At 38.3% G+C, this 27642-nt stretch overlaps 2 protein-coding genes and 2 long non-coding RNA genes across 5 annotated transcripts; 1 reads left to right on the top strand and 3 right to left on the bottom strand.

Annotated features, from left to right (window-relative positions):
* Positions 1-162: 162 nt before the first annotated feature.
* LOC113679932 (putative skeletal organic matrix protein 3) lies at positions 163-12335 on the bottom strand. The gene is made up of 12 exons (XM_027196913.2): positions 11717-12335; positions 9108-9331; positions 8033-8156; positions 6367-6461; positions 5322-5482; positions 5098-5123; positions 4154-4167; positions 3602-3647; positions 3261-3367; positions 2713-2794; positions 1947-2122; positions 163-1743 (listed from the first exon to the last, which is right to left on the bottom strand). The coding sequence occupies exons 1-12, from the start codon at positions 12030-12032 to the stop codon at positions 1702-1704; spliced, it is 1413 nt and encodes a 470-aa protein (XP_027052714.2). The 5' UTR covers positions 12033-12335; the 3' UTR covers positions 163-1701.
* On the top strand, positions 12128-17449 carry LOC149044800 (uncharacterized). 2 transcript variants are annotated; one of them, XR_016186550.1, is made up of 3 exons: positions 12128-12266; positions 12512-12625; positions 16934-17449. It is a non-coding gene; the product is annotated as an uncharacterized LOC149044800 (long non-coding RNA). The 2 variants fall into 2 exon arrangements; XR_016186549.1 differs by lacking the exon at positions 12128-12266 and having other exon boundaries at positions 12489-12625.
* Positions 12939-13837, bottom strand: LOC149044801 (uncharacterized). The gene is made up of 2 exons (XR_016186551.1): positions 13702-13837; positions 12939-13392 (listed from the first exon to the last, which is right to left on the bottom strand). It is a non-coding gene; the product is annotated as an uncharacterized LOC149044801 (long non-coding RNA).
* LOC113679929 (uncharacterized) lies at positions 17340-25711 on the bottom strand. The gene is made up of 9 exons (XM_027196911.2): positions 24720-25711; positions 23844-24055; positions 22767-22887; positions 21940-22013; positions 21166-21352; positions 20552-20674; positions 19734-20212; positions 18299-18815; positions 17340-17669 (listed from the first exon to the last, which is right to left on the bottom strand). Exons 1-9 carry the CDS (start codon positions 25042-25044, stop codon positions 17647-17649), a joined length of 2061 nt encoding a protein of 686 aa, XP_027052712.2. The 5' UTR covers positions 25045-25711; the 3' UTR covers positions 17340-17646.
* Positions 25712-27642: the final 1931 nt, after the last annotated feature.

Here is a 27642-nt window from a genome sequence, read left to right as displayed (position 1 = left end):
CGAGAGTCACGAAGGAGAGAGCAAAAGTGACGGATGCACCCGCTCTCCTTCCTCCCCCCCCCCCCCCTCCCCCCAGCGAGCGGCGTCTGTTAACTTAATCGAACTAGACTCTTCATCTCCTTCCCCACCCCCTTCCTGGTAAATGGAAACGTAAGGATAATGTTACAAAGTAAATATATATTTATTAAAATCATTATATACAATTCAAGCGAGAGTAACTTGTTATTCTCTTGTTATACCTAATCATTTCACGTATTAGAAAGAGCAAAATTGTTGATAGGGTTTTATTATTCAATAAAAACGTGTTTTTCTACTTTCAATCTAATACTCTATCTACACCAAAACGAAAACGACTTCTGAACCTGTTTTGTCCAACACAATTTCAAATGTGTTCTTGACAGAAGCTACTCAGACTGATCTTTGTCGCCTTTAACTTTAGCGCAGTGATTTCTTGAACATTATATAGAAAATTTAGTCTCTCAGTGTTCTATTTTTGATTTTCATCTTCTTAAACCTGGTAAAACTAAATATGGTTTATTCACTTGATGTGATATGAGTCTTTCACTCCCCGTGAGTCAATTCTCCCGACTGATGACTCCACATTTCTTTTCAAGCTACGGTATCCATTCATCCATGAAAATTGGAATTTTATCCTGAAAGGTATCGAAATCCCCGTTGCTTATTGTGACAATTCTCATAACCTCTCTGTTGGAATGTGTATCAGAACTGTTGGGAGATTTTACGTAATGAACACTCTTAGGAGAGAAAGAGGTAAGCTATAATTCAACTGTAACCAACTTCAGGATGTTGAAGATATTGAAATGAATAAAAATTTAAATTGATAAACTTAAATTTGACTTCAGTCAAAAGATTTTCTGTATTGATGGATTCAGGCACCTATGATAGCCTGAAAATTTTGGAAGCTTAATCTTTTTGCAGTTATTTTTCATGTTGCCTTCAATCCGCAAAAATAGGGTTCCCTTAGGAAAATTACTCCTTTAAAGGTTAATGCTGGACAAATTTATCATCCTCAGTCTGGTTAAAAATTCCACTTGAGAATTAAAGCCACAATTCGTATTTGTTATCTTTGAACGCACTCGAAATATATATTTATTAATTATGTCCAGTACAAGATTCTTCTGTATAAACTCAAGAAGTTTGAAAATTCCTTTCCTCGTTAATTTTGTTCTGCTTGTTAAAAAAGAAAAATCGCCAATACGCAATGAAAAGAAAAATGCCACAAAATGTTCATGCCCTTAATAGTCTTATACTAAACACCTGATCGGTGTTCGCATTAATCAGTACACGTTTTTTCAGGAGTACGTCAAGTTTCTAGGCAATGCAACTCGCTACATTACAACTGCACGCTCATAAAAAAAATATATTTCTACTTACACACAATTTGTTTCATTTTTCAAGCAGAACTTGAGTAAATTGTTCTTTAATCAGTTTCCTGAGCAAGAGTCCAGATAAAGTCATTTACGCTTGGAGGAATTCAATTGCATCATTGCAAAGTTTTCTTAACAAGTTTCCCGTTTCCAGACATTAAAATATTAGTCTTTAGCCAAGTGGGCATGTAAAACAAGGAAAGAAATGCCTGTTCTTTCAACGACGACGCCTAGAGAACCTTGCCTTAGATGGCAAAGAGGGTTCCAAACTACTTCTAGTAAATTAGGCTTTTAAACATATTGGAGGATACAGCTAGTATGTCCTTAGTTGACCTCTGAGGCTTTCAAAGTCTACCTGCAAAAATCACCAAAAAAAATTACGACAGACATGTTGATTGAAAAGTGCCTTACCCTGGGATAATATATTCGAATGACGATAAACTAAACGGCATTTTTAGAAATAATATGTAGACACTGAACTGAGGGGGTCTGGTCATGTTTACAGTCTACCGTTATAATAGTATAGAGATAGGTAGTATTGTTGTATATTCTTCACACCTCCTTGCAACGGCATTCGGTCGTGTCGTCATAATCGTCGGTTTCCGGGAGTTCCTCGAGAATGTTATAGAAAGGGTCTGGGTTCTGATCACTTATAGCCTCGGTTTGGATTGGCTCGCTATGGATTGGCTTGCAGCGAATTGGCACGGTGTGGACTGGTGCGCGTTTGATTGGCGCTAAACCGAAAAAAAAAAGTAATATGAATGGTTAAAAATTGAAGGATCTGCCACGTGGTTTGTGTAAATTAAAAGTTAGGCTTCGTTAATTTTTAGATCAAAATTCACAATCCCTTTTTCCTTAACCCTGTAACTCCCAGAGGTGATGAAATGTGATATATCCATACAAAATCCAGCAAACAGGTAATGAGAAGACTTAAACTTATCAGGTAGAAGATGTTATGCTGATCTAATACCAAGTTTTCGTAAGTAGTTCGTAGGGAAAAGTGTTATACCTTAAGGGAGGAATTCACAATTAGATCTTGGGAGTTAAGGGGTCAAATAACCATACACCTTGTTCGTCCACTGTTGCCTATTTTGCGTTGTTTTATCGTAACGAACTTATATTACAAAGTTTCCTTCAAAATGAGGTTGTTAAGTGTTCATTAAATGACTTTAAATATCGTGTAGCTTCTTTTTAAGCCAAATGCTAACTGACAGGTCACCGTATTGTCCAGAACGATCACATGATAAAGTGCAAGCTCTTTAGAACGACTCTATGGCAAGGAATCACTTTGGTATGGTGGCAATTAAGACTTTTGAGGACTCACCGGTAGATGGTCTGTTTTGCCTCGCTAATCCGTGATAACCAACATTTCTTATCACCACTGGCTCTTCATAAATGGATTCCCCCTAACGAGCAAATAATAAGAATTACGTTTGATATTTTCTAATGGAGAAATTTTTAAACTGAACTGAAAGCTGGTCTTAGCCATTCTCGTTTGTTTTAACACTATATTCATGTTTTTATTCCCCGTTTGTAATTAATTGAATTCTGTCTTTATGACACTGTTAACACCACATTTTTGTCTTTTTTTATTGAAATAGCCCTGCCTAGGCGAAAAAGACTCCAGAGTCTTGAAGGATATTCGAAGATCTGTACAAGGATCTTTGTTGACCTTTTTGAAAAGATTCGAGGATCCTGAGAAACTTCTGAATGAAAGGATCTTGGCGATTCGTCTACAATCTTGCGAAGACATGTCCATTCAAGTTGCCCAAAAAATTTCTGAACAAATTCTTTAATCCACTTCAATGTGTTCAGGCTTTGATAATAGCGAATTATTGTAAGTTTCTAAGATTTTTCTCCTTATTGTCACACCTTTGTAGGCAAGGGGGGCAAAGGCCCAAGTCTGGATAATCTTTTTGGTGCTTCAGCGGTTTGCCCACCGATGGAAAGGACCAACCCAGCATCGTAAAACTCGTTATCTGTTGTAGAGAAGAACATATCATTCCTTCCATTTTAAATGAGTGAACTCCACAAAGGTAAATGAGCTCTTTCACGATTTGTGCATCTTGAGAAATCAACCATCCTTTTTCCTACTGTTTCTTACTGTTTTATTATGGCCTCTCAAAGTTTTCTCTTTTATGGAACTGGTATTTAGAAGTCTTCACTAAGTTAAGAGGATTTCACTTGCACAGTGCAAAGAAACAAAGACTTACGAACGGAGGTGCGAATCGGTCTTATGCCTGCTGGTCTTCTTGGCTCCTGTTAGGAAGGGAAGAAATCACTGTTAGCCTTATTGTTGCAAGAGAAGGGGCAAATGGGCGTGAATTGGACACAAAATGGATAACAAGGATAACAAGGCAACCAGAAAAGCCCTTACGACGGAATCCTTCTGGAATTTGAATAGAAACGTGGTTTGCTCCAAAATACACGATTCTACTCGAGGGAAGTGAAAATGAAAAGCTAAGGACCTAGCTGGCTCTTCTATCTTCGTTTCCAGGGTCTCTCTTCTCCACGCTCTCTTGGACCGCCTTAAAGAGAGACCCTGGAAACAAGGTAACCAGTATTTCATAGGTTAGGAGAAGAGAAATTGACTATTGTGAAAAGGGTGTGTCCGAGGCTAACGAGCATAAAGGTAGTGGTACTTTCTCTGTAAGGAGCGAGCAGGCCTTGTTAAAACTCGTACCAGGAGAGTGACCGGGTTATTTGTTTTGCTGCGTATGACTTACTAAACTAACTTACAATGATGGAAATCCAAATTCGCTTACCTCATAAGGTGGTGCTGAAAATGAACCAAGAAAATATCATCATAATGTCAAAATAAAATGGACTCTTCTACAAACAATACATTGAACTAAAATGCAACCCAAACTGTTGCAGTAACGTTAATCAAACTTTTCAAGCAAAACGGTTCGATTTTGAATATTAACTGTAAGGAATGATTCCATTTCCGACTTGCAACAACTGGCTAAAATGAATCTGACCGAGTTTAAACTAGAATTTCAGAGTTTGATCTGTGAACGCAACGAAAACATACACACCAAAAAAGCTCCAACTGAGTGAAATCACATCATGTGATCACGTGATTGATAATCAACAAGTCAATGTCAACTAAGGGGGATCCCCTGAATACCGCACATTGACCATATTCTGTCTTTCTTCCTTCGCCAGTACTCGGTTTGAATCATGGACCGGTCTTTATTTATCGTCTGAGGAGAGGGGTGAGGGAGGGGTGGAGGAGGGGTATGACAGGGGGAACGGAGGGGGGTGGGGGCAGTCGTCTTTAACAGAAATGATGGAGAGTCAATAGAAAAGTAACTGCTCATAAGGGGAGATCAATTGAATACTACAGATCCTTAGGGAGGGGTCAGTTAAATGTTAGTGACGCAACCAAAATCCTCTGCTTCCCTGTCCACAGGCGATGAATAACGACCGGTCCATAGCAAGGTATTCCATAATTTCTGTGTATAGTACCTCATTTCATACACCCTGTTGTAAAAGCTGAATTTCGGCGTAGCTATGTTTTGAGCGGGCGGCAAATTCCCTTTCACGTGAGTTGAAACACAATACATTTATTCGGTGTAATGGCAAAATTGAAGGATGAAATAAAAAGCAACGATTATTCAAAATGCACACATCTTGATTTAGCTCCTTAAAGATTATTTAATATATTTGACCATTTTTTTAACATAAATTATCATACATTTCTTACCTTTCGGACGCCTTTGAAGTTTCAACCTGAGAATAAAAAGCAAACTATTGAGAAAAAAAAATTATTGAAGCAGCAAAAAAGCCTCTGTATTACATCTGAGTGATACGAGTTCGCAAGTTATAGGACCGATTCAAAACTGAAATTATTTTAAAAATATATGGAAGAATGTGAGGATTACTGACATATTTTGATCTTAGAAAATGAAAGGGTTGATTTGAACTCACCACAAAGGCCCTCCTTTTCTCAGCATTACAAAACAAATGAGTCCAATTCCCATCACTACTGACAGGCTCACACCGACTACGATTACACTGTAATTCTTTATTGCTACTCCTCTGTTTTGTCCAGCAAAATTTTCTCCACGACCTCCGTTACTAACACCTCCCTTGAAAGAAATGAAAATACACTTTTGTAATTAAATTTCAATCAAAAAGCAATGTTGTCTATTTAGATTAAATGCTCGATGATTGCCGTAAGTTTCGGTCCATAATATCGCCTTGTGACTGGTCAAGAAAGCCACGCCTCCCTATGTCGACCAATCAGATGCAAAACTTAACTGGTCGTGATTTGTTAATCGCGTTTTTCCGCATTTCTTGTAGCTTGCAAGTTTTTACTTTGATTTGTCATACGACGTGCATTTAGTCGTTTTGCTCATTCTGCCAAAGATCGACCAAGCTCGGTACAGAGTCAAACTCAGCCAAACATTTACCAAACAAGACTACATTTGGTTGTTTTCCCATTCGGTCCTACGAGCGGAAACCTTGTAGTTATCACTAAAGGAAAAGGAACTCATACTGTTTCGACGGTTTTCCCGACAACCCTCATAATCCGTAAAATCGATTAGTAAACACCTTTAAATGGCGAAGGCACAATTTAGGTACAGTTTGACTCAAAAATCCCAAATTCACTTTATTTTTTGTACAGGCAACAAAACATATTACGTCATTAAAATTTAAATCATTTGGATTAACCATTGAGCGCGCGCCTGAAATTGAACACTAAAAATGAAACAAAGTCCGTAATTGCACGCGCCAATTGAGTTCTTTCAAAGTTTTTTTCTTATCAATTTCAAAATAAATACAGAAAAAGGTTGCAACACATACTACTCCCAGCGCGGCCTATTTCGCCAAACTGACACCGTGAATTAACAACCTCGTTTCCAGGGCCTTTTCCCTTAGCTGGGGATGGGGCGTAATCCTTTTCCCGCCCCACCCTTAAGTAAGGGAAAAGGCCCTGGGAACGAGTTTGCATGAATTAAGTACTATTTACCTTTGCTTCATGTGAGCCGTCTGTTGGTTCAACTTTCCCCTCTGTTACCGCCACTTGACTTGGTCCATCTGTGGTAGGTTGACTCGAGGATAAAGCTTTTATGAAAAATATAGTGTGTTGCGATGATTATGCGGATTTGAAAAAAAAAAAGCTTTGTCAGCCTTGGAACCAGAAGGCATATCGCCCTTAGCTTATCCCGGATGTATGAGGTGACAAGTAGTATTGTTACTCCCTCCTGGACCAGTTGCCAGTTCATCACAGGTTATACCACCCTCCCCCCCCCCCCCCTTCCCCCGAATTTCGTCAGGTTTCCCTAACATTCTCCGTACCCATTTCACTCAGCCATTGTACGAACCAGATTATAAAATAATGTATTATTTACATAAAAGCAGTTGCTAATTTTTTTCCATAGTCAGATTTTTCTCGTCGTCAAGAGCCGGATTTATGAACGAATGGACAGATCGCTCGATAAAAATTCCAATCTATCCACATTTTTAGCCTCGTTAACCCTTTAACTCCCAGAAGTGATCAACATGTAATTTCTCCCGATAATATCCATACATTGTCCAGTAAACAGGTAATGAAAATGCTCATACCTATTTCGCAGAATTTTTCTTTTTGAAAAGCTTTCTCTCTTTGGCTGCTTCGCCACTGTTTATAATTACTGTTTAGCTGTATTGAGTCGTTTTTAGTAATTATTACTCATCATAGTTGCTACTTCTAGATCCTCCGACTGCCAGGCCTCCTACATTGGTGAGACTGGTAGAAACCTTAACACGCGACTAACTGAACACAAACGAGCAACTAGAAATGGCGATGTAAACAATCACATTTCTGAACATCACCGACAAACTAATCACAGAATCGACTGGGACTCTGCTAAATGCTTAACCTACAGTACAAACTATTTTCAACGACTGACTCTGGAAAGCTGGTTCACTAACTTAGAACAGACGCCTCTCAACAGATGTCAACAATTACCAGCACCTTACAAACGACTCATTAATGACGTGAACAAACCGACAAACAACAGACGGATCGAAACCGGCCAATGACTGTTAACAAACTCTACACGAGTCTTCCAGCCAATCACATCACGGCTAAACAGACCAATCACGTTCAACAAACCAGACTTTATAACATCATCGACTGACAACTACTCCTCACTTGACTCTGAAGATGACTATCGCACAGATAGTCGAAACGTCAGTCACCAACAACAGTTCTTTTCAGAACTACACTCACCTGGACGATCGCACTACATGAATTACTAAATTATCTTAAATAATTTACAGGGAAATATGTAGTTGCTAGACAGGAGAATTGACAATGAGATCATGGTGGTTAAAGACAAAAATACCTTTCAGCCGTTTTTACTCATACAAGTCTACCTTCTAACAAAATATTACAGTAATACTCACAAGCAGCCACATGCAGCCACAGGCAGCCCAATAGATACTACAAGCTTTCTCTCTTAGGCTGCTTCGCTACTGTTTATAATTACTGTTTAGCTGTATTGAGTCGTTTTTAGTAATTATTACTCATAATAGTTGCTACTTCTAGATCCTCCTCATGTCTCTGATATTTGGATTGGTTTTCAAGGCTTTTAAGGTAAAACAGTCTCTTATTTTGATCTTCTAAAGTCTATAAAGCTTTAGGTAAATACCTGCCAGACTATAGTTTCCTTTGGACTTGACCACCAAACATCCATGTGTTACATTTTGTCCAACGCAATAGAAATCAAAGCTCAGTATCAGTCCATAATATTTTCGACCAAGACCTTTATCCCACTGTAGGTAAAAAGAGACATACTTGGTGATTTATGATTTATGATTAAAAGAAACGAGTATCACGTATGAAAACTTCAGCTTGTGGGGGATACCTGGGTGCATTTGTGGTCACATTCGAATCAGGACTCCAGAGCATCATTCTCAACCAGTACTGTTTGTTATGCTGTACTAGGCCGTTCTGAATTTAGTTCTATCTAAGAAACCCAGAGGTGGTAACCATGCAAATGAAAGTTACTTAAATAACTTAATTTTTCTCTCTTTTATTGAGGTACCGTTTTCTTAGCCGTTTGAGACTAGCTTAAGATTTGAACTCAAGTCTGTGGGTATAACCAGGGGCGTGAAATTCTTGCAAATGGGAGCTTCTATACGCAGTTTTTTTCATGCAACATTTTCATTGTTCGTGACTCCCGATGCTACAGTAAAAACCCACGTATACGAACCATATTTTTTTCAAGTTAGTCTCCATAGGTTCTCATATCATTGTTGTTTACTGCGAAAATTAGGCTACCTAGGTCCTTAATCAAGTAATTAATTTTTTGTTTAAAAAAGACTTATATTCATGGGTGTGGCTTTTATATTGGTTCATTCACACATTTTGCCCAGAAACGCAGAAGCCACAGTCAACGAAAGTAACCCTGCCATAATGCTCATAATTTACATTTTCTGAGTTTTGTGCAGAATAGGAACCTGTTGTGAGATTTTGTCCCAGAATAATTCTTTTTTGAAGGGTGCCTAACTGGGACAATTTAGCCTAACAGGTTCATAAAATTTAGGTTCTTACTTTTTACGGGTTTTTACTGTATTTTACGTAGGCCTGTCATAATAGTGTGCTGGTATGCGTGTTACCATTCAGTGAAACAAGTAGAACATCATTTGTTTGCATCCTGTAAGAAGTAGGGGAATTCTAATGACAATATAAGACGAATAAGGAAGTAAAATTTCTCAATTTACCAGTAAGTTCCACCTGTTACCATTCCTGCCACGCGTTAGTCGAAAGACTGAGTTCGGTCCTTCAATCCATACTGCCGTATCCAGTTGATAATACAAATGTCTGAGTTCAATACCAGGACACTGGAGTGGCCGATCAATCTCAACTTCAAAGGTAATTATTCCTGCCCTACTAAAGTCCTTCACAGGCATCAGTCTTTCTGTTGGTATAGTGGTCAGCTCGCACACTTGATTTAGAAAAGAGAGTGACAAAACAAGTCCTTAGTTCATATTTTCGTTTTTGGCTTCCTCCAGAGTTTTTTTTTTAAAGCTCCTGACATTTCAAGTTAAAATGCCTTGACTATTTTTAAAGGTTAACGGTACCTTGAAGGGAGAGTAATGGGATTTTTCACAGTCTGGGATTTTTGCTTTCAGGCAAGGGTCTCGCTTAAATGATTAAAGTAACGATGCAAAAGTTAAATAGTAGTCTCGTGTCTGGAAAGTCTCGGATTTTACCCTTAACCACTCCGAATCGAAACGGCTTGAAGTCATAGTCATAACAAAGATAAAGACAGTCCAAAACAACTGTTTGCCAAGATTTCTGGCTAACAGAGCGTTACATCAATGTAAGACGCTGGATCACAGCCACGCGATGGAATTCCTTATGGAACAACCTAAGAATTATCTAGTTTTTTTTTTCAACCAGGCAAAAACTGAAACTGTTCACATTTGTTAAGTCGATAGAAATAAGAGAGATGGTAAGTTTTGAGCTCGGTAAAGAAATAGAGAAAGATGTTTTTTCGTCTTGTCTCGAGCGTGGGACAAGAAAAAATTTTGAGTCCCCATGAGGGGACTTTCGCTCACCGTGGAGTCTGTGGCTCAGTGGTTAGAGCATCGTAGCACGGAATCCGAAGGTCTGAGGTTCGATCCCTCATAGGGACTCAGAAATGTTTTCTTTGTCCCACGCTCGTGACAAGACGAAAAAACATCTTTCTCTTTTTGTTGAGTTGTTGTTGTCTCGAGTTTCATTCTCTACTTTTCCTACTTTCTGCTCTAAATGTCTAACATCATCCAATTTTAATTTCATTTTTGATTAAAAAAAAAAACACGACAATTACAGAGGATTTGCAACAAAAGTGCAGCAAATTTTGCAAAACACAGTAAAACGATGTTATCCTTCCGCTCATTAACGATGTCTTCGGTTTTTAGATTGGCAGCTGAACATACGTTAAGGACTCTAAGAAAACCACGACGGTGACAACAACGAGAAATGAGCGGAGCAAAAGACCTAATGAGCCAAACAATAGCGCAATATGTGGGTTTTAAAACTTTGTAAATTTCTCTGCAGTCCCAAGAGAGAGAAAAAAAGGAAATCAGCAACGTCTACGTTCGTCTTAACAAGGGAACCTCAATTAGTCACGTTTTACTTTGAACCCAACACTACATTCACATATGAAGACGAAGGGAAAATGTTGCACCGTCAGAAACTGTTAGCGCATCGAGCTACTAGTGAAATCCACTGGGGAAAAGAAAGTTGTTTTTTAGGGCAACACCTTGCCACACTTAAGTGACTTCTTAAACTCTTTTATGTTGCTTTTATACGTGGTTCGTCTCTTACTTTAATCCAGCCATATGATAACGACGTGTTTTTCGATGATTTTTTTTGTCTTGTGATTGATAGTGGGCGACGCACTGACAACGTCACGTTTAAAACAAGTCAGTGTCAGAAAAAAAAATTTTGGTTGAAAAGAAAATGAAAAAAAAAAACAATGAAAAAAAAAAATCATCAAACCTTCACGTGTACTAACTTGGAGTACTCCAGAAAACACGTTATATTCTAAACTTGAACAGTTGAACGTCGGAAAGTAAATCGAAACCGCAAAAAAGCGGTGAATGTTTTCTGCGTTTATACCCGTCAAACAAATCGCTGATTTTCACTAAGAGCGCGCGCTCAAAATTGCATACCCCGCTAATCGTAATATTCGGTATGGCGTTAGCTTCTGAGAGCAACTTTCCTATTTTTCTCTTTTTGCAACACGATTTGTTGTGGGAACGATAATACCCAGACATGGAAGTAAGAAGTTATATATCCTCTGGAAAAGTATGTTTTCCAGTATATTTGAGAGGAGTAAACAGATTTAAGCTTTATAACATCACTTCACTGTCATAATTAGATGTTACTGTATCAGTGGAACTTACAGATATTGTGTCATATCTGTGTATGCAATTCTTTAGAAAGGTGTGTTCCAAACACCCAAAAAGGGAATAGATATCAAGGAAAAACCTATCAAGACTTCTAGTGAAGGCGAGTGAAGGCGAATACACCGACGGTTTGAAACGTAATGAATTGTAAAGAAATTAACAAATTGAATTTTAGAAGTAGTAGATTTACGACGTGGTGTGGTCACTCTTTTCAGGTTGAATCGGAATTTGGCCCCTCAGTATTTGTGGCAGGCGGAAAACCACAACTTCCCTAAAGAAACCCTCGAATTAAGGACTGAACTAATAGCAAATTTGGCAAGGGCCATGAGTTAAACCATACAACAGAGGGGAAGGCGAGCGCTAGACACCTCAATATCTCTGCTCCCGTTAGGCTCATGACCGCGTTAAAATCATAGGAAATAGAGTCTTACCAGGGTCCACTCGTTCATTCTCTACACAAGTTCCACTATGGACGATGTAATTCGGAAATCTGAGGCTACATTTACAAATACAGCAATCTCCAGGTTTACAGCCTGCATTTCCCAAAACTTGTAAACATCCCAGAGGACTGCACGTTGAGATGGGATTGGAAAATGAATCAACGTCACCCATTCCGTTTCGCTTAATAGAGCGAACAACGCTGAACGCCAACCCTTTGCTAAAGAAAAAACCAGCTAATGTTGAAATCACCAATGAAAGCGTGAAGATGATGCTGGAATTGGTATTGTAAAACGCACAGTTCTTCATTTTCCTTCGATGTCGTTTTTCAACGAAAGCAGCTCGTGTGAAGCGACTCGTAATCCAATGTGGTCAATATATGCGCAGTATTGATAACTGTTATTCTCGCTGAGATTTTCCTTGTTTTCACAGAAACAACAACTCGGATTAAACTCATCAATACCCGGGAGACGTCAGTTTCGTTTCTTCATGAACGATAAACGTTCGTAACCCCACCATCTACAAATTTCTCTTCTGTACTGCGTACGTATCATTCGCAATGCACAATACACATTAAAATGATTATCACGTAACAATACTTTTCTCTAACTCAGAGAGCCACCAATATCGCAGAAATGAAGCTTTGCTAATGTTGTTTTGCAAGTTGCATAGATACAGCTGTCCTATACAAAGGGAAATTATTCAACCTATATCTGCTGTAATATTGTTCAAGTGCATGTTGTGCGCATGATTTCTTTTAATTCTGTGATAATCTGGGTTTTTTGCAGACATTTTTATTCCAAAGTGAGCTGTGATCCACGAAGCCCTTTCCCTACAATTGCGTACGTGTGAAAGTAGAGTGCTTCAGTGATGTTAGAGAAGGAAGAATTGGGAAAGAATATGTGAGTTTGTTTTTATTTCCTCCAATACTGAACGTGTTGTATTTCAAAGCAAAATATTTACCACTATCAATTGCCAACAGCACCCACAAGTATTCTTTCTTTTTTGAAGTAAGACAAGCAAAAGGAGTGTGCTTGAGTGGTCGAAATGGAGGGTGGCTTAAGAAGGGTTTTGTTGAATTGGGACACTTTCAGCCGAACGTGTTTAAAAATAGCTTGCTTGATCACTTCAGCCTTCTTGTTTCAATGGTCCTTTTATATTGACTCATTACTTCATTTTAATACACCGCCATGAAACAATTACAGATATTCTAAATCATTACTAAGTAAACTTTAATTTTCTTTAATTACACCGGCAAAGGAATAAAATTACATATAGACTTGATTAAGCAACAATAATTAGGTTAAAAAACCTAAGAGCGATAATTCTGTTTGTTCTGCGGTAGAGCAATTAAAGCTGATACTACCTCTCAAACGAAGTCAAAAGTCCGTTTTTCTGCCAAATTCCATTTTTTCCGTTGATTTATGATGGGCTGTGGTCGCAGTTTTCGAGAAAAAAGATGGTTATAGTTGAAAGGGCAGATAGGTCAGAATAGCTGGTAAAACTTAGATAGAAACAGCGGTGTTGTAGCTTTGTGTTGGGAGCTCCTTGATCGTGTAAAATCTTTTGTTTTTGTGTTCACACCTTTCAACTGATGAATCGATGCGAAGGCTCTATTGGCCTGTCAGTTCAAAATGATTGAAATGCTGACTGTTGTAGACGGTCCAGTCTGAAAAACCCCAAAAGAAAAAAATATTATGTTTTTTCCATCAGACACTTTTTTCAAAAATTTTTACAGACCAAGTAGGTCTTTGTTTACTACTGACGGGAATTGCAATTTTGTTTGATTTTGCTTACTTTTATCCAGTCCTGAGATATAGCAGTCGAAAAATACATATATATATATATATATATCGTGATTTTCGCCGATAACAAAGACCTTTAAATCCATACCACATCGTGATTGCTCTTTATTTTTTTACGCCAAATGTTCGTTAAAATAAGTAATAAAGAAAAATGAATGTATATTGAAACATACCTCACAGGAAAAATCCTCATATTCCATCATATTCGCCGAAAATACAAATATCTAACTCCTTCCTATGTCGTGATCTATTCCTTCCTTTTTTTTTTTTGCTAAATGTTTGCATTCGTTGAAAGTAGTTCTAGAGTCACATAAATATGCCCTTAATATTGTTAATTAACATGTGCACGTTTATAGCACAGCATAGAAAATTCATTTCTTTAACGAGAGTGCTATCGCCGTAAATTGGGTTCAGTGTTTTGTCCAGTGACAGAAAAATTATCAGTTTTCCAAGTCTTTAGTCAATCCAAGCCGCGTGAAGCTAACAGTTTCGAGATAGCGATAAAAATATTTTCAAAATGGAACCAATAACACGGTATTTCTGTACTTTAATCCTAAGACGGTATGTTACACGATCAAAATATCAACATTATGAATACCAATGCCATGAGAAAAAGAAGCCTTCAAAATCCAAAATAATAAAAAAATTTCAGGTTCGTTTTCGAATGATTTCTATGGTTTTGTGAAACTGAGTCTACGAACTAGGACTCTAAACTTTCCGTGACATTACAAAACCTACTAAGAGAACATTTTTTGCTGATATAATCGTTGATAAGGATGTTGGCTATTCACGAATCGATCAGCTATTCTCGTTGGCTAATGTTCTCGTGTAAGTGGTTGAGCCAAACAGACATCGCGGCACTAATAACGTTCTCCTATATCACACGCTCCAATTCGTATACAATAAATTTGAGAATGTCGAGACCAAGAAAGGCGAGACTTTTAACAAAGTCTTTCATTTCATGACCAGGTTAAACAAATCTTTTCGACGGAGACATCACGTAAAAAAAATTTAGCTAAAACATAACATGAAAGTTCGCACACATTCAGATGTGGTGCCTAAACTAATCTTTTTAAGAGTTTCATTGTCTGATAAGATCACAACGCAGATAATTTTTTAAGAGTTTCAAGTGAAGAAGGCACCAGAATTAATGAATACGTGTAAATTATTACAACAATTTAAAACCTCTTTTAAGTGATCAGCTTATCAGAGGCACACTTTGTCTTTGGTCAAGTTTTATCTCGTTTATTGATGTGTTCACCCCGTGTAAGTCTACCCAAATCCGCGCGAGAATGGCAAGGGGTGATTATAATATGGCCCTAGAGCACAGAGCTTTAAAATGGCAACTGTTTTCTTGTTGTCTTCGGATAACAAGTAAACTTTACCAATTATACAAAAACCGGGTATCCCCCTCAGGTTCAATAATCATTACTGACTTCCTATCTTGCTTGGTATTTGTAAAATTTCGTTGCACGGTATACTATAATATGCACGGTATACTATAATCTCTCTAACTACTTGGTAATAATTTTGTCATCAAACTCGTGTGGACGCAATTTCGTGAACGCACGTGGTTTCATGAAATGTGCAGACGCAACCTCGCCATTCTCAAGTCTGTAAAACAATTTTTATCAAGGGGTGAGGGATAGGGGAGAGGAAGGAGAGAAGTTACCTTCCCCTTCCTTCCAAGTTAAAATAACCACTTCCGTAATTCATATAACCGCTCACTTGCTTTCCCTTCTATGACGCCCACAATGAAAGACTGTTTGTTATTTTTCACTTTCACGTGACGAAAATAGAGCGGAAATCATACCACAGTTTTGTCTTGGCAGCCTCTTAAACTTTCGGGCGTTAAAAGGGAGACGAGTGTTTTTTGCCGTAGGATATTGATTTAGTATCAAAGGAGCGCACGGAAAACCGCAATATCAAACCTTCAGTACTGAACCCGTTGTTATTGTTTTCGTTAAATCCAACACGCTTTTCCAATTCTCAAAGTAACAGGTTACTCAGGTGAATATGTGAAAATGAGGAAATCGTAACACACGCATTGCGCGCTGAACAAAACAATTTTGGACTTTTCGTTTTGGCTCAGAAGTACGTTCTCAAAGTTACGTAATCATGGGAGGAAAAGTGTCCCTTATGTGTAATTAGACACACATTAGCAGAATAAAAGACGAACTACCTGGTTTTTTGTCGTTTTCAAATAATCGGCACCGCATAGCAGCTCTGTACAGGTCTCGACACAAGAAAATGAGGAACGCAAACGGTGATTTTGGAACTTTACAAACTCTTACTACAAAAGTGCTGAACTTTTCACGTGAAAAGAGGTTTACTTAAATGTAATTTCCATGTCTTAGCATCTTCACCTTTGACACTTGTTTAATACAAAGGATTGAATCACTTCAGGAATGGTCATGTTACTTTCACACTACACTAAAATTGAGTAGAGAGTGTCTTTTAGCCAGTCAGAAGCATTTGTTTTCGTTGACATCGTTGACATGTCCAGCTGATATTGGACGGAAACACAAAATAGATTGAGGTACAAGTAGACGATCTCCAAACGCATTTAACACCTCCGATAAGAAGTAACTGTCAATAACTATTACCAAAATAAACAACCCATCACGCGAATACTGGCCTTGAATGATGTTTACTATACCCCATGGAACCTTCGTGTAAAACAATGTTGGATGTTCTTATTGATTTTACTATCTGCCTGCAAAATATTTACTTGTAAATTAATCAAGAGAAATGGGTATCTCTCAAGATCCAATTAGTTCTTTTCCCTATTTATTAACATACTTTTCAATGTAAATGAGACAGAAAAACTTAGTTTCATCTCTAATTAACACCTTCCGGTTAATAACCTTGTCTGTTCTTTTAACCTGTTTCCAACACAGCTCACTGCAGCTGAGACCGCAAAGAGGATTAACTGAAAAGAACATTTCACAGAAGGCTAATATTTTAGCCTGTTACTTAGGAGAAAAGAGACAAGAGGATTGCGAAACTCACAAGTACTAGTGCTAAATTCCGAGCATTTTCTCTCGATATTGAAAAGAAATATTTCAAATTTTTTTGTCCTAAGAATACCCGCCACTCATCAATGTTGGAGCGTGAAGGGTAATACACACCCTCAGAAAGTTAAGGATTGCCGAATAATTGCACCAGGGATATATATATATATATAGAGAGAGAGAGGAGAAACAGAGTGAAAGAGAGCTTACTTTCACAACGCCTTTGGCTTTTTTCATTGTCGGAACGTGAGACATGAAACACACGCTCGTTAAAACCAGTGTTGAAAAACTGCAACGGGCGGGAAGGGGAGAAAAGAGAAAGAAGGTTAAACAGTGCCTATCTTCCCAAAACTTTTCACAATGATTGTTGTTTGACTTTTCTCTCCTCCAGTTCTCTATATAATGCAAACTCATCATCCTATTAGCTTGCAAGCACTCTAACAGCAGAATTTCCAAAAGACACTGAGGCACAAGGGGCGTAGCCGCAAGACCCGGCGAGCGAGGGCAGCGGGCATCGAGAGGAGTTCGTACCAAAGGAGGAGTCAAATCATACCCACGTGACTCACTGAAATGGTGAGGTGATCACTCAGAGCAGATATCCTGGGGAACCAGAGGGCTAACAATTTTTACGATTCCAGGTTCCACTCCATCTTAATTGTGCGGGAGTATGACGCAATTTCGCCCTACATTGGTGTCCGTGACGAAGTTGAGAATGTAAAGTTCAAACTGAGGTCCGCTTGTAACCACTTGAAGAAGCAATTTTTTATCCACAGAGACTCATGAAAATTACTACCAAGTGACAGACCAATGTTTAATGAAAGCAAAATAAACTTTATACAAATGGAATTAACAAATGCACAATGAAGTCAAAATAAATTCAATAAATACTCTATTGGGATGTGGCTAAGGAGCTTTTTTGGAATCTGTCTACATTTCACTAATTTTTTCCTTAATATGAAATTAGAAATTAATGTATTGACACATCTATATCGCTGAAATATCATTTTGTACACATAATCGTATGCCATAGGCTAAAGAAAAAAACTAATAGAGGAAATGACGGTTGTGGAGTTATTTCAAACCGTTCCTTCTTTCCTTCAGCATCTAATTTACATCATCCGTTTCACCTATAAAAGGAAAGCAAACCAGCTGCAAGTGTCAAATGCCAGGATTACACTGAAAAACGCTTTTAATGGTTTTCTCGTCTCTTATAAGTCAGCGGAGCGATTGGGAAGGCAGGGATATGTGGGGGGGGGGGGGGGGGGACTCAACTTTGTCTTGTCCCTTAAACTGGCAAATTTGTTTGATCCCTGAGAGGATTGCATTTGGCAAGTCTCCTGGCTCAAAACCAACCTTGTGAGTTTTTGAATAAAGGGGAAGATCATGGAAAAAATTACCTATTTCTTTGAATAACACTTCCACTGAAAACTGTCTAAGAATTTTCTTGTTCAGGAAACTTACTGGTGTAAAGTTAGCTTTATTGTTCCGTCTTTGCCAAAGGGTAACAAACAAGCAAACAGGCAATGAAACCGTATCAATAAGGAACACACCAAAAGAAAAGGGAACGAGGTTGTTTATATACCACTGCTGTGCTACGTGTACAGGCAAGTAGAACAGTAAACTGGTTATCAGCAGTAAACTGATAAAGTTCATGAACTCGCGTAGCGAAGTACAAAAAGCTGACGTTTCGAGCGTTAACACTCGAAACGTCAGCTTTTCGGAATTGACCATCAACCAAACGAAAAAGATCATTTACCTTCGTCGCACTCAACCACAGGTTCAAGCACATAGTATTCGTGGCCGTTGTCTTCTTCAATCTCAACTGGTTCATGATCCTCGACCATCAACACACTCCTTCTCTTTCCCATTTCTTCATATTCCTCAACGCGGCGCCCCGACAAATCCTCATAAGATGCTGCTGGACGCAAAACCTGCGGTTTCAGACCCTTATTCCCGTGCACGCAACAGTCATTCTTTCTTACTTCGACATCCTCACACGTAAAAGTTTCATGATCACCCTTGAATGACTGAGAAGACGACGATTCGCTGACAAGAATTTTTGTAGTGGATGCGGTGTTTCTCAGATCGCCAATCGTTATTTCCATGCAAGTGTTCGGAATATTGTCGATAGCATCATCGCCATGTGAAATTCGGAAAAGATTGCGCAGTTCAACCGGATCGATCTCCACACGAGCATAATCGTACTCAAAGTCCTCCGTTTGAGGATTCACATCCTCAACTCTAGCATATCCGTCAAATTCGTCTGAAGGGTACTACGGAAAAAAAGCAGAAGACGATCGTAAATGGATACCGAAGTGATTAGCTTCGCAATGTATTTAGGCTTCGATCATTTGTTCTGTACTGAACAATGCACCTGACCAGTTTTATGACGGCCAAACCAAGAGGATCAAGAAGCCCCTTTAGATCACCTCTAAAGGTTGAGAAAAGACTGAGGCTATGTTAGCAAAAGACAGACGGTCCTTTGAACCCTTTACAACCCAACATCAACCTCCATATTTTCCATACCCTTCTCTTTACATTTCCATCGATACTGATTAAGAGAATTTGTTCTACAATCAGGCGCTTCTAAGGTTGGTGATCATTTCCGTTATTCTCATGACCTCAATGAATAATTCATCAGTATTACTGTAAGGAGATTTTAGATTCTGGTCACTCTTAGGGTCTAAAGGGTCAAAGGAATAGAGCTAGGTAGAATATGTAGAAGGAATCTTTTGGTGGGAGTAGCCTTGGAAAGGAATTCTGTTCCTCACCCAGACAGTTACAATGCATAATCATATTTCTACTGCAATGACTCATCATCAAACAACATTTATCTAATCCCTCTATATTTTGTACACTTTTTTGAACAATAGCACTCAATAACGCGAGGAATATGTAAGGAATGACTTTTTCCATAAGCAGCTGTCAATGGCGTAATCGGCAGCTATGCCCGAAAAGGGGCCGCAAAGCGAAATCCAAACAAGAGAGCTTGCTCAGAAGCTAAACAGACGGCGGTTAGTGGTCTTGTGGGCAGCGGTAGGCCGCCAGTAACTGGCTTTCATTGAAGCCTTTGTGTAAACCAGAACACTTATCGCAACTTTTATGTTATGCAAGTTCTCTCAACTAGAATGACAACAATTTCATAGATTTACAGTTCTGAGAATTTGGGTTTGATCGCGTGAACACCTTACCGGTTGATTTCTCTGCAAAGACAGACACTGATATGGCTCAACAGACACTCCTTCGTCATTTGACTCCGCCTCAGACACCCGTTTTTGACCACACTCGAGCCAAGGTGCTTCCCCCTTTAGTGACGGTGTCGACTTGAACAGCTCCTGGTAAGGAAATACCTCCTCCTCCACTTGAGCAAATTTGGCAGGGCTGACCACGTTAGCACAGTCAGGGTAAGACGATGATGAGCCTGCTGTCCTCGGCAAGGAGGTTGTAGCCCTGATCAGCTTCTGATAAGGAAAGTAAGTTTCCATCACAGGGGAACTGACTGGCCTAACTCCTGTGGCACTGTCAGGGGTTGATGAGGATGTTCGTGTCAGAAGTCGCTGATAAGGGAGGCGTGGTGCTGCAGTCTCAGAAGATCGAGTGAGTGTTCCACTGTGACCTGGTGTCCAGATGATCAGCTTATTATCTTCACCTCTTTCATACAAGGGATTTTCTGGAGGAGTAGATATGATCTGGGTCAATAATAAGGTTTTACTTGGGTAAAAAAAATTACCACGTTAAATACTGATGAACTCTGCTCTACAAGTACCCCTAAGCTACACCCTGTTATGGCCAACACCCCAGTCTGAAGGATGCGAAAGAGTTTCACCGCTCCCCTTTCCCCACCGGCCACGCTCCACGTGAAGCCAGTCTCTACTTCTACAGGAGCCTATTCACAGCCTAGACTAATGCAATAGTTTTCTGGGCAGTCGTTGTTTGGTTTCGTAACGTAACCCGTTTTGGGGAAAAAGGGAAAAAACTGAGACAAGATAAGACCATTGCTGTTACTTACTCGTAGTTTTCTGTGGACTCCTTGAACCATTCACTAGACATGGATAATGCACATACTCATAGTCATGCAAAGGAGAACAAACTGCTGACTCAGAGGGCTGCTCTGAAGGATGACGACGGGATTCTGAAAGATAATAATGACTTTCCAGTTAACATAAGGAATCATGTCTAATTCACAAATTGAGTTCATATTGCTGTACTTCTGTTTAGCACTAGAATAGAGATGGTGTCCTGTGTGCTACGAACAATAAAGTGGCACACAAGGTGCTGTTAAAGTGGCATCGCCAACCACTGTGTTAATAGAACAAATGACAATCAAATACAGTTTACTACTACTACCACTAACACCACCCCGACAACCAACCACCAACCCCTTCCCCCTACCACTATACATACACTACTGCTACAACATATGTTGAAAGTATCAGCATTAATAAATGGCATAATTTCTTGCACAAAAACCATCCATGCAAATGTTGATTGTATTTTCAGTCTGAGATCATAAAAATGTGTATATATCTTCTTGAACGAAATTAAAGACTGACAACACAAACCTCTATTTGCATGCATAATATCGCCATTGCAGTAAATCAAACAAAAGCCAAATGTACACACCTGTTCTTTCCTGCTTGCAATTCCTTCGACACTTAAACACCAGAAATACAACAACAACAATGATGGCAATGAAAACAAGACCAGACAGACCCAAGGAAACAGCAATCCAGATCTTCTTGTCATTGGCATTTGAGTACTCACCAGTCGGCAATGAATTGTTGGTCTCTGTATTTTCTTCATTTGACATCTGTTTAAAGAATGAAATGATTACAAGAAAAATTAAAACATAACTGTCAGGGCCAAATGTACAATGACTGACCACTTCCTGTAGGTTGGGGGTAATGTGGTTACTGGCAAATACAATGGGGAGGCCTGACAAGTAAAAAAGTTGCCACAGAAACCTCTTCACAATGGAATGCCAGTCTAACAAAGGGAGGTTCCGAATATCTCACCAGGTTTTGATTGACAATTGCATGCCAGTAACCCAAGTACTCCTGGGGTGGAAGGAGGCACAGCGACAAGCAAAAAATAACCAATAGCCCCAAATCAATATTAATCTTAATCAGCCCAGTTGGAAAAACCTGAGTTATGATCTTCCACCTACTATAGATAGGGACCATTCCTTGTGAAATTATTTATCTCTCTAAAAAAATTAAGGATGAACATGAAATTTTTTGCTTTTCCTCAACCTTAGTGATCAGTATCAACTAAAATATCAAGTAAAATGAATTAGCAAGTGTCTCCATAGAAATAATAAAGATTGTAATGGTATTTACATCAATTTAAAGGAAAATTCGCATTCAGATGGTTTAAATATTTGTATTTAAACAATACCTGAACAAAGCTCTTCTCTCTTGAAGTGTAAGTGGGCTTAGAGATGGGTGGTGTGCTTGTAGAAATGCTAAAATCTGAATTTAGAAGGGAAACAATTAGTGGTGACAAAGACTAAATGTAAGCGCTGCATTCAGCAGGTAATGACTACAATGCTTAATAGAAAGGTGGTTTAAGCCTTAGGTAAGGTCTTAAGTACATCTAGTGCTAAAAAGTTTGGTCTTTTGGACAATTTATATAGTCTGCACTCTGTCCTAACAGGCTGTCTGCAGCTTAGTTCACCTTGAAACATCAAACAGTTGTTTTTCATGAAACATTGTCAAATACCATTACAAAGAGGACAATGAACTTGACTAAGTATCCTTTTAATGTAAACTTATTTTATGAGCAACCTTCCTCCTGTAAAAAGCACCCTTTTGCTATTTTACCTTGAGGGAAAAATGCCTGGGTCACTGAGTACCTTATAAATGTATGGTATGTATACACTAAAGGAATCTTACCCCACAGAAGTGTAAAAACATATCTCAGACCTGTAATAACACACAGTTTTCCCAATTTCCAACCTTAGAAAACATCCATATGGGCACACAGTTTTTACACAGAATGTTTCCTTGAAACTTAGCATTATAAAGTATTGCATCTTTGAAACACACACAGGTTTATAATAACACTGTTTGACAAATTTTTGCCTTGTCATTTTATGTTATCATCAATTGATTATCACTGATATCAGCTGAACTGGCACCTACCTCACAATGAGGCTAAAAATTTGAAATACGTGTCTCAAAGTACTTCAAAAAAAAAGAAAAAAAAACTCCCAAGAAACTAACATTGATGTGTTCCTTCAGCTTTGAACATGAGGCAGCGAGTTTCTGTCTGCTTGTTGTAAGTACAATTAAACATAACTTTTATCAGAAGTCCTCTGTAAAAGGAATTGGGGTTCCCATTCCACTGCAGAAACAAAAATTAATTAAAAGTTTTAGTTTGAAATATTATAATTGAAAAATTGAAATCAAATTAGACTTATAACATCATTCATCATGCAGGTATTTGTTTCCAGGTGTATAAATAGTACATTGTTCACCAGAGCCATGGCATATGCCTCAAATAACTCTCGAAAGTGATTAACATCTAACTTCTCCCTACCATATTCATACATAATCCAGCAAAAAGGTACTGAGAATACTCAAACTTATTGGGTTAAAGGTATTATCTTGATCTAACACCAAATTCTTCCATTTTCCATAGAATAATCTCTACATATCAGATGCAACTATTACAACTTGTGCATTTTAAGCTGGCCTCCCAATAGAGAGATCCATCCAAGATCATAAATAGGAACCAGCTGGGTGGTGGGGTGGGGGAGATGGTAATTTGCAAATAAGTATATTTTTAATATTGACTCTCTGACCCCTTAGAGTGACAAGCATCTAATTGCCCCTTAAAAAATATCAGAGCCAAATCACAAATTAAGGTCATGAGAGTAAAAGAAATGATCACCCACTGAAGAAACTCTTGATTGTTGTATGGATTTAACAAATAGATTCCAAGTTGCCGTGCGTCTGTTCAGTAATAGATCACAGAGAACGTCAAAATGTGGTAAGAACAAAAAAGTGGCACATGAGGCGCAACCGAGTGTGTCACTGATGTTCTTACCACATTTTGACGTCCTCTGTGATCTATTATTGAACAGATGCGCTGCAACTTGGAATCTATTTGTTTTATATGATAAAGAATTTTAAAAATATTTTAATGATGATGTCATCTATATGTCTGTCCTCCAATAGATCATAGGTGAGAACCAATCGGAATGCGTGCATAACTGAGCTTATTATATAAAACTGTATGGAAAATATGCTTACTGATGTTAAGGTGTAAGGGATTAATATATTTAGAAAAGTACCTACACTGAAATTTTCTGCTGAACGTAGCTTCTTTGTTTGCCTAAAGGCATCACCGGCAGGAAAGGAAGTCCATGAAGAATTAAAATAAAATTTCCATCCAGCAATTTTGAGTCTGCTGCAGAAACCATTCGGCTTCAGTCTTGCTTCTCCCTTCACTTGAAGGTTAAGAACCTTTAACTGCTGTGATTGGTCAATGTAGAAGTCACAAATACTTCCTGGACAATGACAGTTCAAAAAGAAATTTAAAAAAAACCAGGATATTTTTCAAAACTCTGTATCTTTACCAGCCACTTTCCTTAATTCATTTATTTGAAGCAGAAAAAATAGACTTTACAATAAGTTATTTTTATCTTCTTAGCACTTATTTGATAGTAGACCACAAGATTTTCAATATCCCTCTTTCCTGAGCCTTTCCTCTTTCTAATGACTAGCAAAGCTCTCTAAATTAGCCATGACACTGACCACAACTAACTTTTGGTCTCCAGAATTAGTTTCTGAAGCTGACATTTTGAGCGTCAGCTCTTCATCGTAAGTTAAATGCTCTGATGATGGGCTAATACTCAAATCTACAGCCACAGAAACTCTTTATGGCGGCAAATTTATATTATCAAAACAGATGATGAAACAAAATAATCTTATAGTATGCCTCATTAATTTCTTTAGAAAACTAGCCCCCTCACACAACTTAATTCTAGAAGAACAATATCTCAATTCTGTTTCTTATTTGATACAATGCACAGGAAATAATACTTTCATCTTGGTTTTCGCTCTTAAAAGTAAACAATAAATGGGTGCTTAGCTTGACAATTAATATCATTTGTAAGTACTCATCTAGAAACACAAAAATATATTGTTTCAATATCGAATAAAAAATCTTACCGTCTCTTGGATCTGCCAAAATATCTCTGTCTTCTGTACAGTTCATCGTCCCCGTGTGTGCTGTGTAAAACGTACGCTTCTTTTTGTCGTTGCAAGAACAAGAACAACGATTAGCTGATACATTATTCACCTGGATAGCGCCATATTGTTGACAGCTTGAGCACCCGTTCGATTCTAATTCAATCTCAAATGAGTCTCCTATCGCACCAGAACGTGTCACACTTAAAACCCGTGCCATCGAAACATTTACTTTGACAACAGCAACAGAGAAGAAACACCAGCAGTTGAAGATCAGAACAAGTTGATATTTCCATAACCGTCCCATATTGAAACTTGATCAAAGAAGAATCGTAAATACTCCGAAGACCTTTGTGTTTGGAAGTTATTATAAAACTTTTGTTAATTCTATTTGAATTCGAATCATTTCTACCGGAAGCCCGCTGATATCCTCCTGCCTTACGCCCAAACCGCGAGGCCACTTTCAGTATCTCATTTGATACCCACTCCGCCATTTTGTTTCAAGAATATCACTCAATTACAACAAAACCCACGGGGCTTATGACGCATTTCCTACTTAGTAAGGGATGCTTGTGTTATTTTTGGCATCTCTCATTTATCATTAGTAAACCCAAGAATCGCAAATTTGCGTAAGTAGTTCTGATCAAACGAGAGTGTCTGGATCTCTGTAGGATGAATCGACAAAGATTTAAAATGACATGTGGATGGTTGATCCTTCATGTACTGAAGCATTTTCAGTCAAATGAAAACACACGTATCATTATCAATTTCCTGCTTGGCCCATTCAAGGATAGACGCCATAGCGACTCTGTCGACAGTTTTAAGTTCAGAAAAGGTCAAAAGGATAAAATTTAATCCGTCATGCTGCCATTATTGTATTATTTTTCCGCTCAGCGTCTGGAAACCGACTGACTACTCCCATAAGCAAGTAGGTGCTAGTTCCGCGTTCACAAAAGAAGGAAAAAATGTTAAGTGAGAAGCAATAAATTAAATTTTTTCCGTGAAAGAGTCGTAATTATGGAAATGATTATGACAAGACAAAGAGGCGACAGCTTCAGTTCACCTCACTGTTTCTCTTTTTCAGTCATGCCACTAATTTAATTTTTTAGTAAAAAACGGGTTTTTTTCCCTGTGTTTACCTGTTTTTCACTGGAAAAAAGTAGATTGACTGAAAAACTACTTAACGATAGAATCTTTAAAATTGCATCCGTAATCAACTCCAAATATGCAGTGAAAAGCACTTCCCATTTTATCACAGTTAACGTAGAAATGTAGTTATCACTTTTGCTGTCGCTAATTAATCCTTTGTATAGTAACACTTTCACGTAAACATCATACATTTTGCAGACTCGCCATCATCTGTGACCCTATAAGAAGTTTGTAACGACGCCACAGCTCTGAGTATATTGGAATTACGGCGCTGTTTGATAGGAAACCCTCCAGCGAAAGGTAAGTAAGTCCTTTAAAAGATCATAACAATTTATCATTTTAGAAGAAGTGCTTCAAAGACAACAGTTGCTTATACAAAGTTCTATCCCTCTTATGTGATAAATCGAAATTTAAATCGCACTGTTTGAACAGGAACCAGCCATATTCTGTAACTAGCGGTTTCTTATTCATTTATTTATTTACTTTTAAGATTAGCCAGTCACAAAAATCCAGTTGCATTCTTTATTAGTTGCTCATTTTCATTTGCTCCATTTCTAGTAATAGGAACATTTCCCTTCCCAACAAACGCTTGGGCTGTCTCTCATCTATGTGCTAATTTTTGAATTCATTCTTTCAGGCTAATGGCCATAACCTAGGGGGCTAGTTGCTGGTGCAGCACGTTACGGGTGGGGAAGTTCTGGTTTGAACCTCGGGTCGGGGAGTACTTCTTAGTGGGCTAGTGGGGATTTGCCGCTTTGCATTTTTACGACTGGATTTACATGACTATAATGGGGTTGAATGTTCAATAGAGTTAGTGGAATGGGGTCTCGCATTTTGGGGATTTTGGAAGTAATAAAATTTTAGTAAGTAGGGACTCAAAATGGGAAGATTCGCTGTTAAAAGTTGTATTGCTAAGAGTAACTAAGATGGGGTCTATATTTGACAACAGAATAGACTATAATGGGGTAGGGGTTCACTCGGCCAGCGGCACACACATAATAAAAAATTGACACAAGTAACCCCTGGGGGTTTGACCCCGGCCGGGTAAGCAGCATTATTAAGCTCGTGTGCAAAGCTTCTATCATAATCCCTTTCGTCATCCTGGGTGCCAGTCAACTGTCAGGAGCAATCTCTTACATCTAACAATCCTTTTCAGAAACAGCTGATTCCCAGATGAAATTTCCTCTGCCATTAGCTGTGATTTTGGCTTGTTCCGTGTTTTTTGTCTACATCATATGTAATACAACTGAGGAAAAATCTTTCATCTTTTCGAATATTTCAAAGAAGAAAATGTTTCCGTCAAAACAATGAATCTACCTATTCCCAAAGGCATCATCATGAAACTGATAAGTGAACAGACAGTGACAGATGTTTTCCATTTGAAAAATGAATGAAGGGGGTAAGTATCCGCAGAAACTGTGTTGCTACGTCGGTGTGGGGCATTAAAAAATTATTTGGTTTTGTCAACTGAGTCGATGATGTTGAACTTTATGAAAGCTTTACAGTGGCTCATTAACATATTTAACTCAGTTGATAAAACCAAATTATCCTATATCTATCCAAGTTTATATATATATATATATATATATATATATATATATATATATATAATATGCATGCTCACTAGTTTTTCTAGTTTGAGCACTCTGGCATGGCTTAGATGATCCCACATATGTGAGATCACTTGAGGTGGCTATATAGTCTTTCCTCCATCCTAGCATCAGCACTGCACTGATGAGGCCCAGAAGGCCGAAAT

The sequence above is a fragment of the Pocillopora damicornis genome, chromosome 5, assembly GCF_964200805.1.
Source record: "Pocillopora damicornis chromosome 5, jaPocDami1.2, whole genome shotgun sequence".
In the NCBI taxonomy this organism is placed as follows: Eukaryota; Metazoa; Cnidaria; class Anthozoa; order Scleractinia; family Pocilloporidae; genus Pocillopora; species Pocillopora damicornis.
The sequence above is the reverse complement of the archived record's forward strand: the minus strand, read 5'-3'. Positions and strand labels throughout refer to the sequence as shown.

What these genes read in the sequence shown, in the direction of transcription:
- LOC113679932 (XM_027196913.2), bottom strand. Translation starts at nt 12,032, where the DNA reads ATGAAGAACTGTGCGTTTTACAATACCAATTCCAGCATCATCTTCACG. An exon ending in GAATGAACGAGTGGACCCTG is followed by an intron (nt 9,332 to 11,716) that starts GTAAGACTCTAT and finishes TTCTAAATCAAG; the next exon opens with TGTGCGAGCTGACCACTATA. An exon ending in AGAAAAGGAGGGCCTTTGTG is followed by an intron (nt 5,124 to 5,321) that starts GTGAGTTCAAAT and finishes TTTTATTCTCAG; the next exon opens with GTTGAAACTTCAAAGGCGTC.
- LOC113679929 (XM_027196911.2), bottom strand. Translation starts at nt 25,044, where the DNA reads ATGGGACGGTTATGGAAATATCAACTTGTTCTGATCTTCAACTGCTGG. An exon ending in GAGAGAAGAGCTTTGTTCAG is followed by an intron (nt 21,353 to 21,939) that starts GTATTGTTTAAA and finishes TTCTTTAAACAG; the next exon opens with ATGTCAAATGAAGAAAATAC. An exon ending in GAGTCCACAGAAAACTACGA is followed by an intron (nt 20,213 to 20,551) that starts GTAAGTAACAGC and finishes CTACTCCTCCAG; the next exon opens with AAAATCCCTTGTATGAAAGA.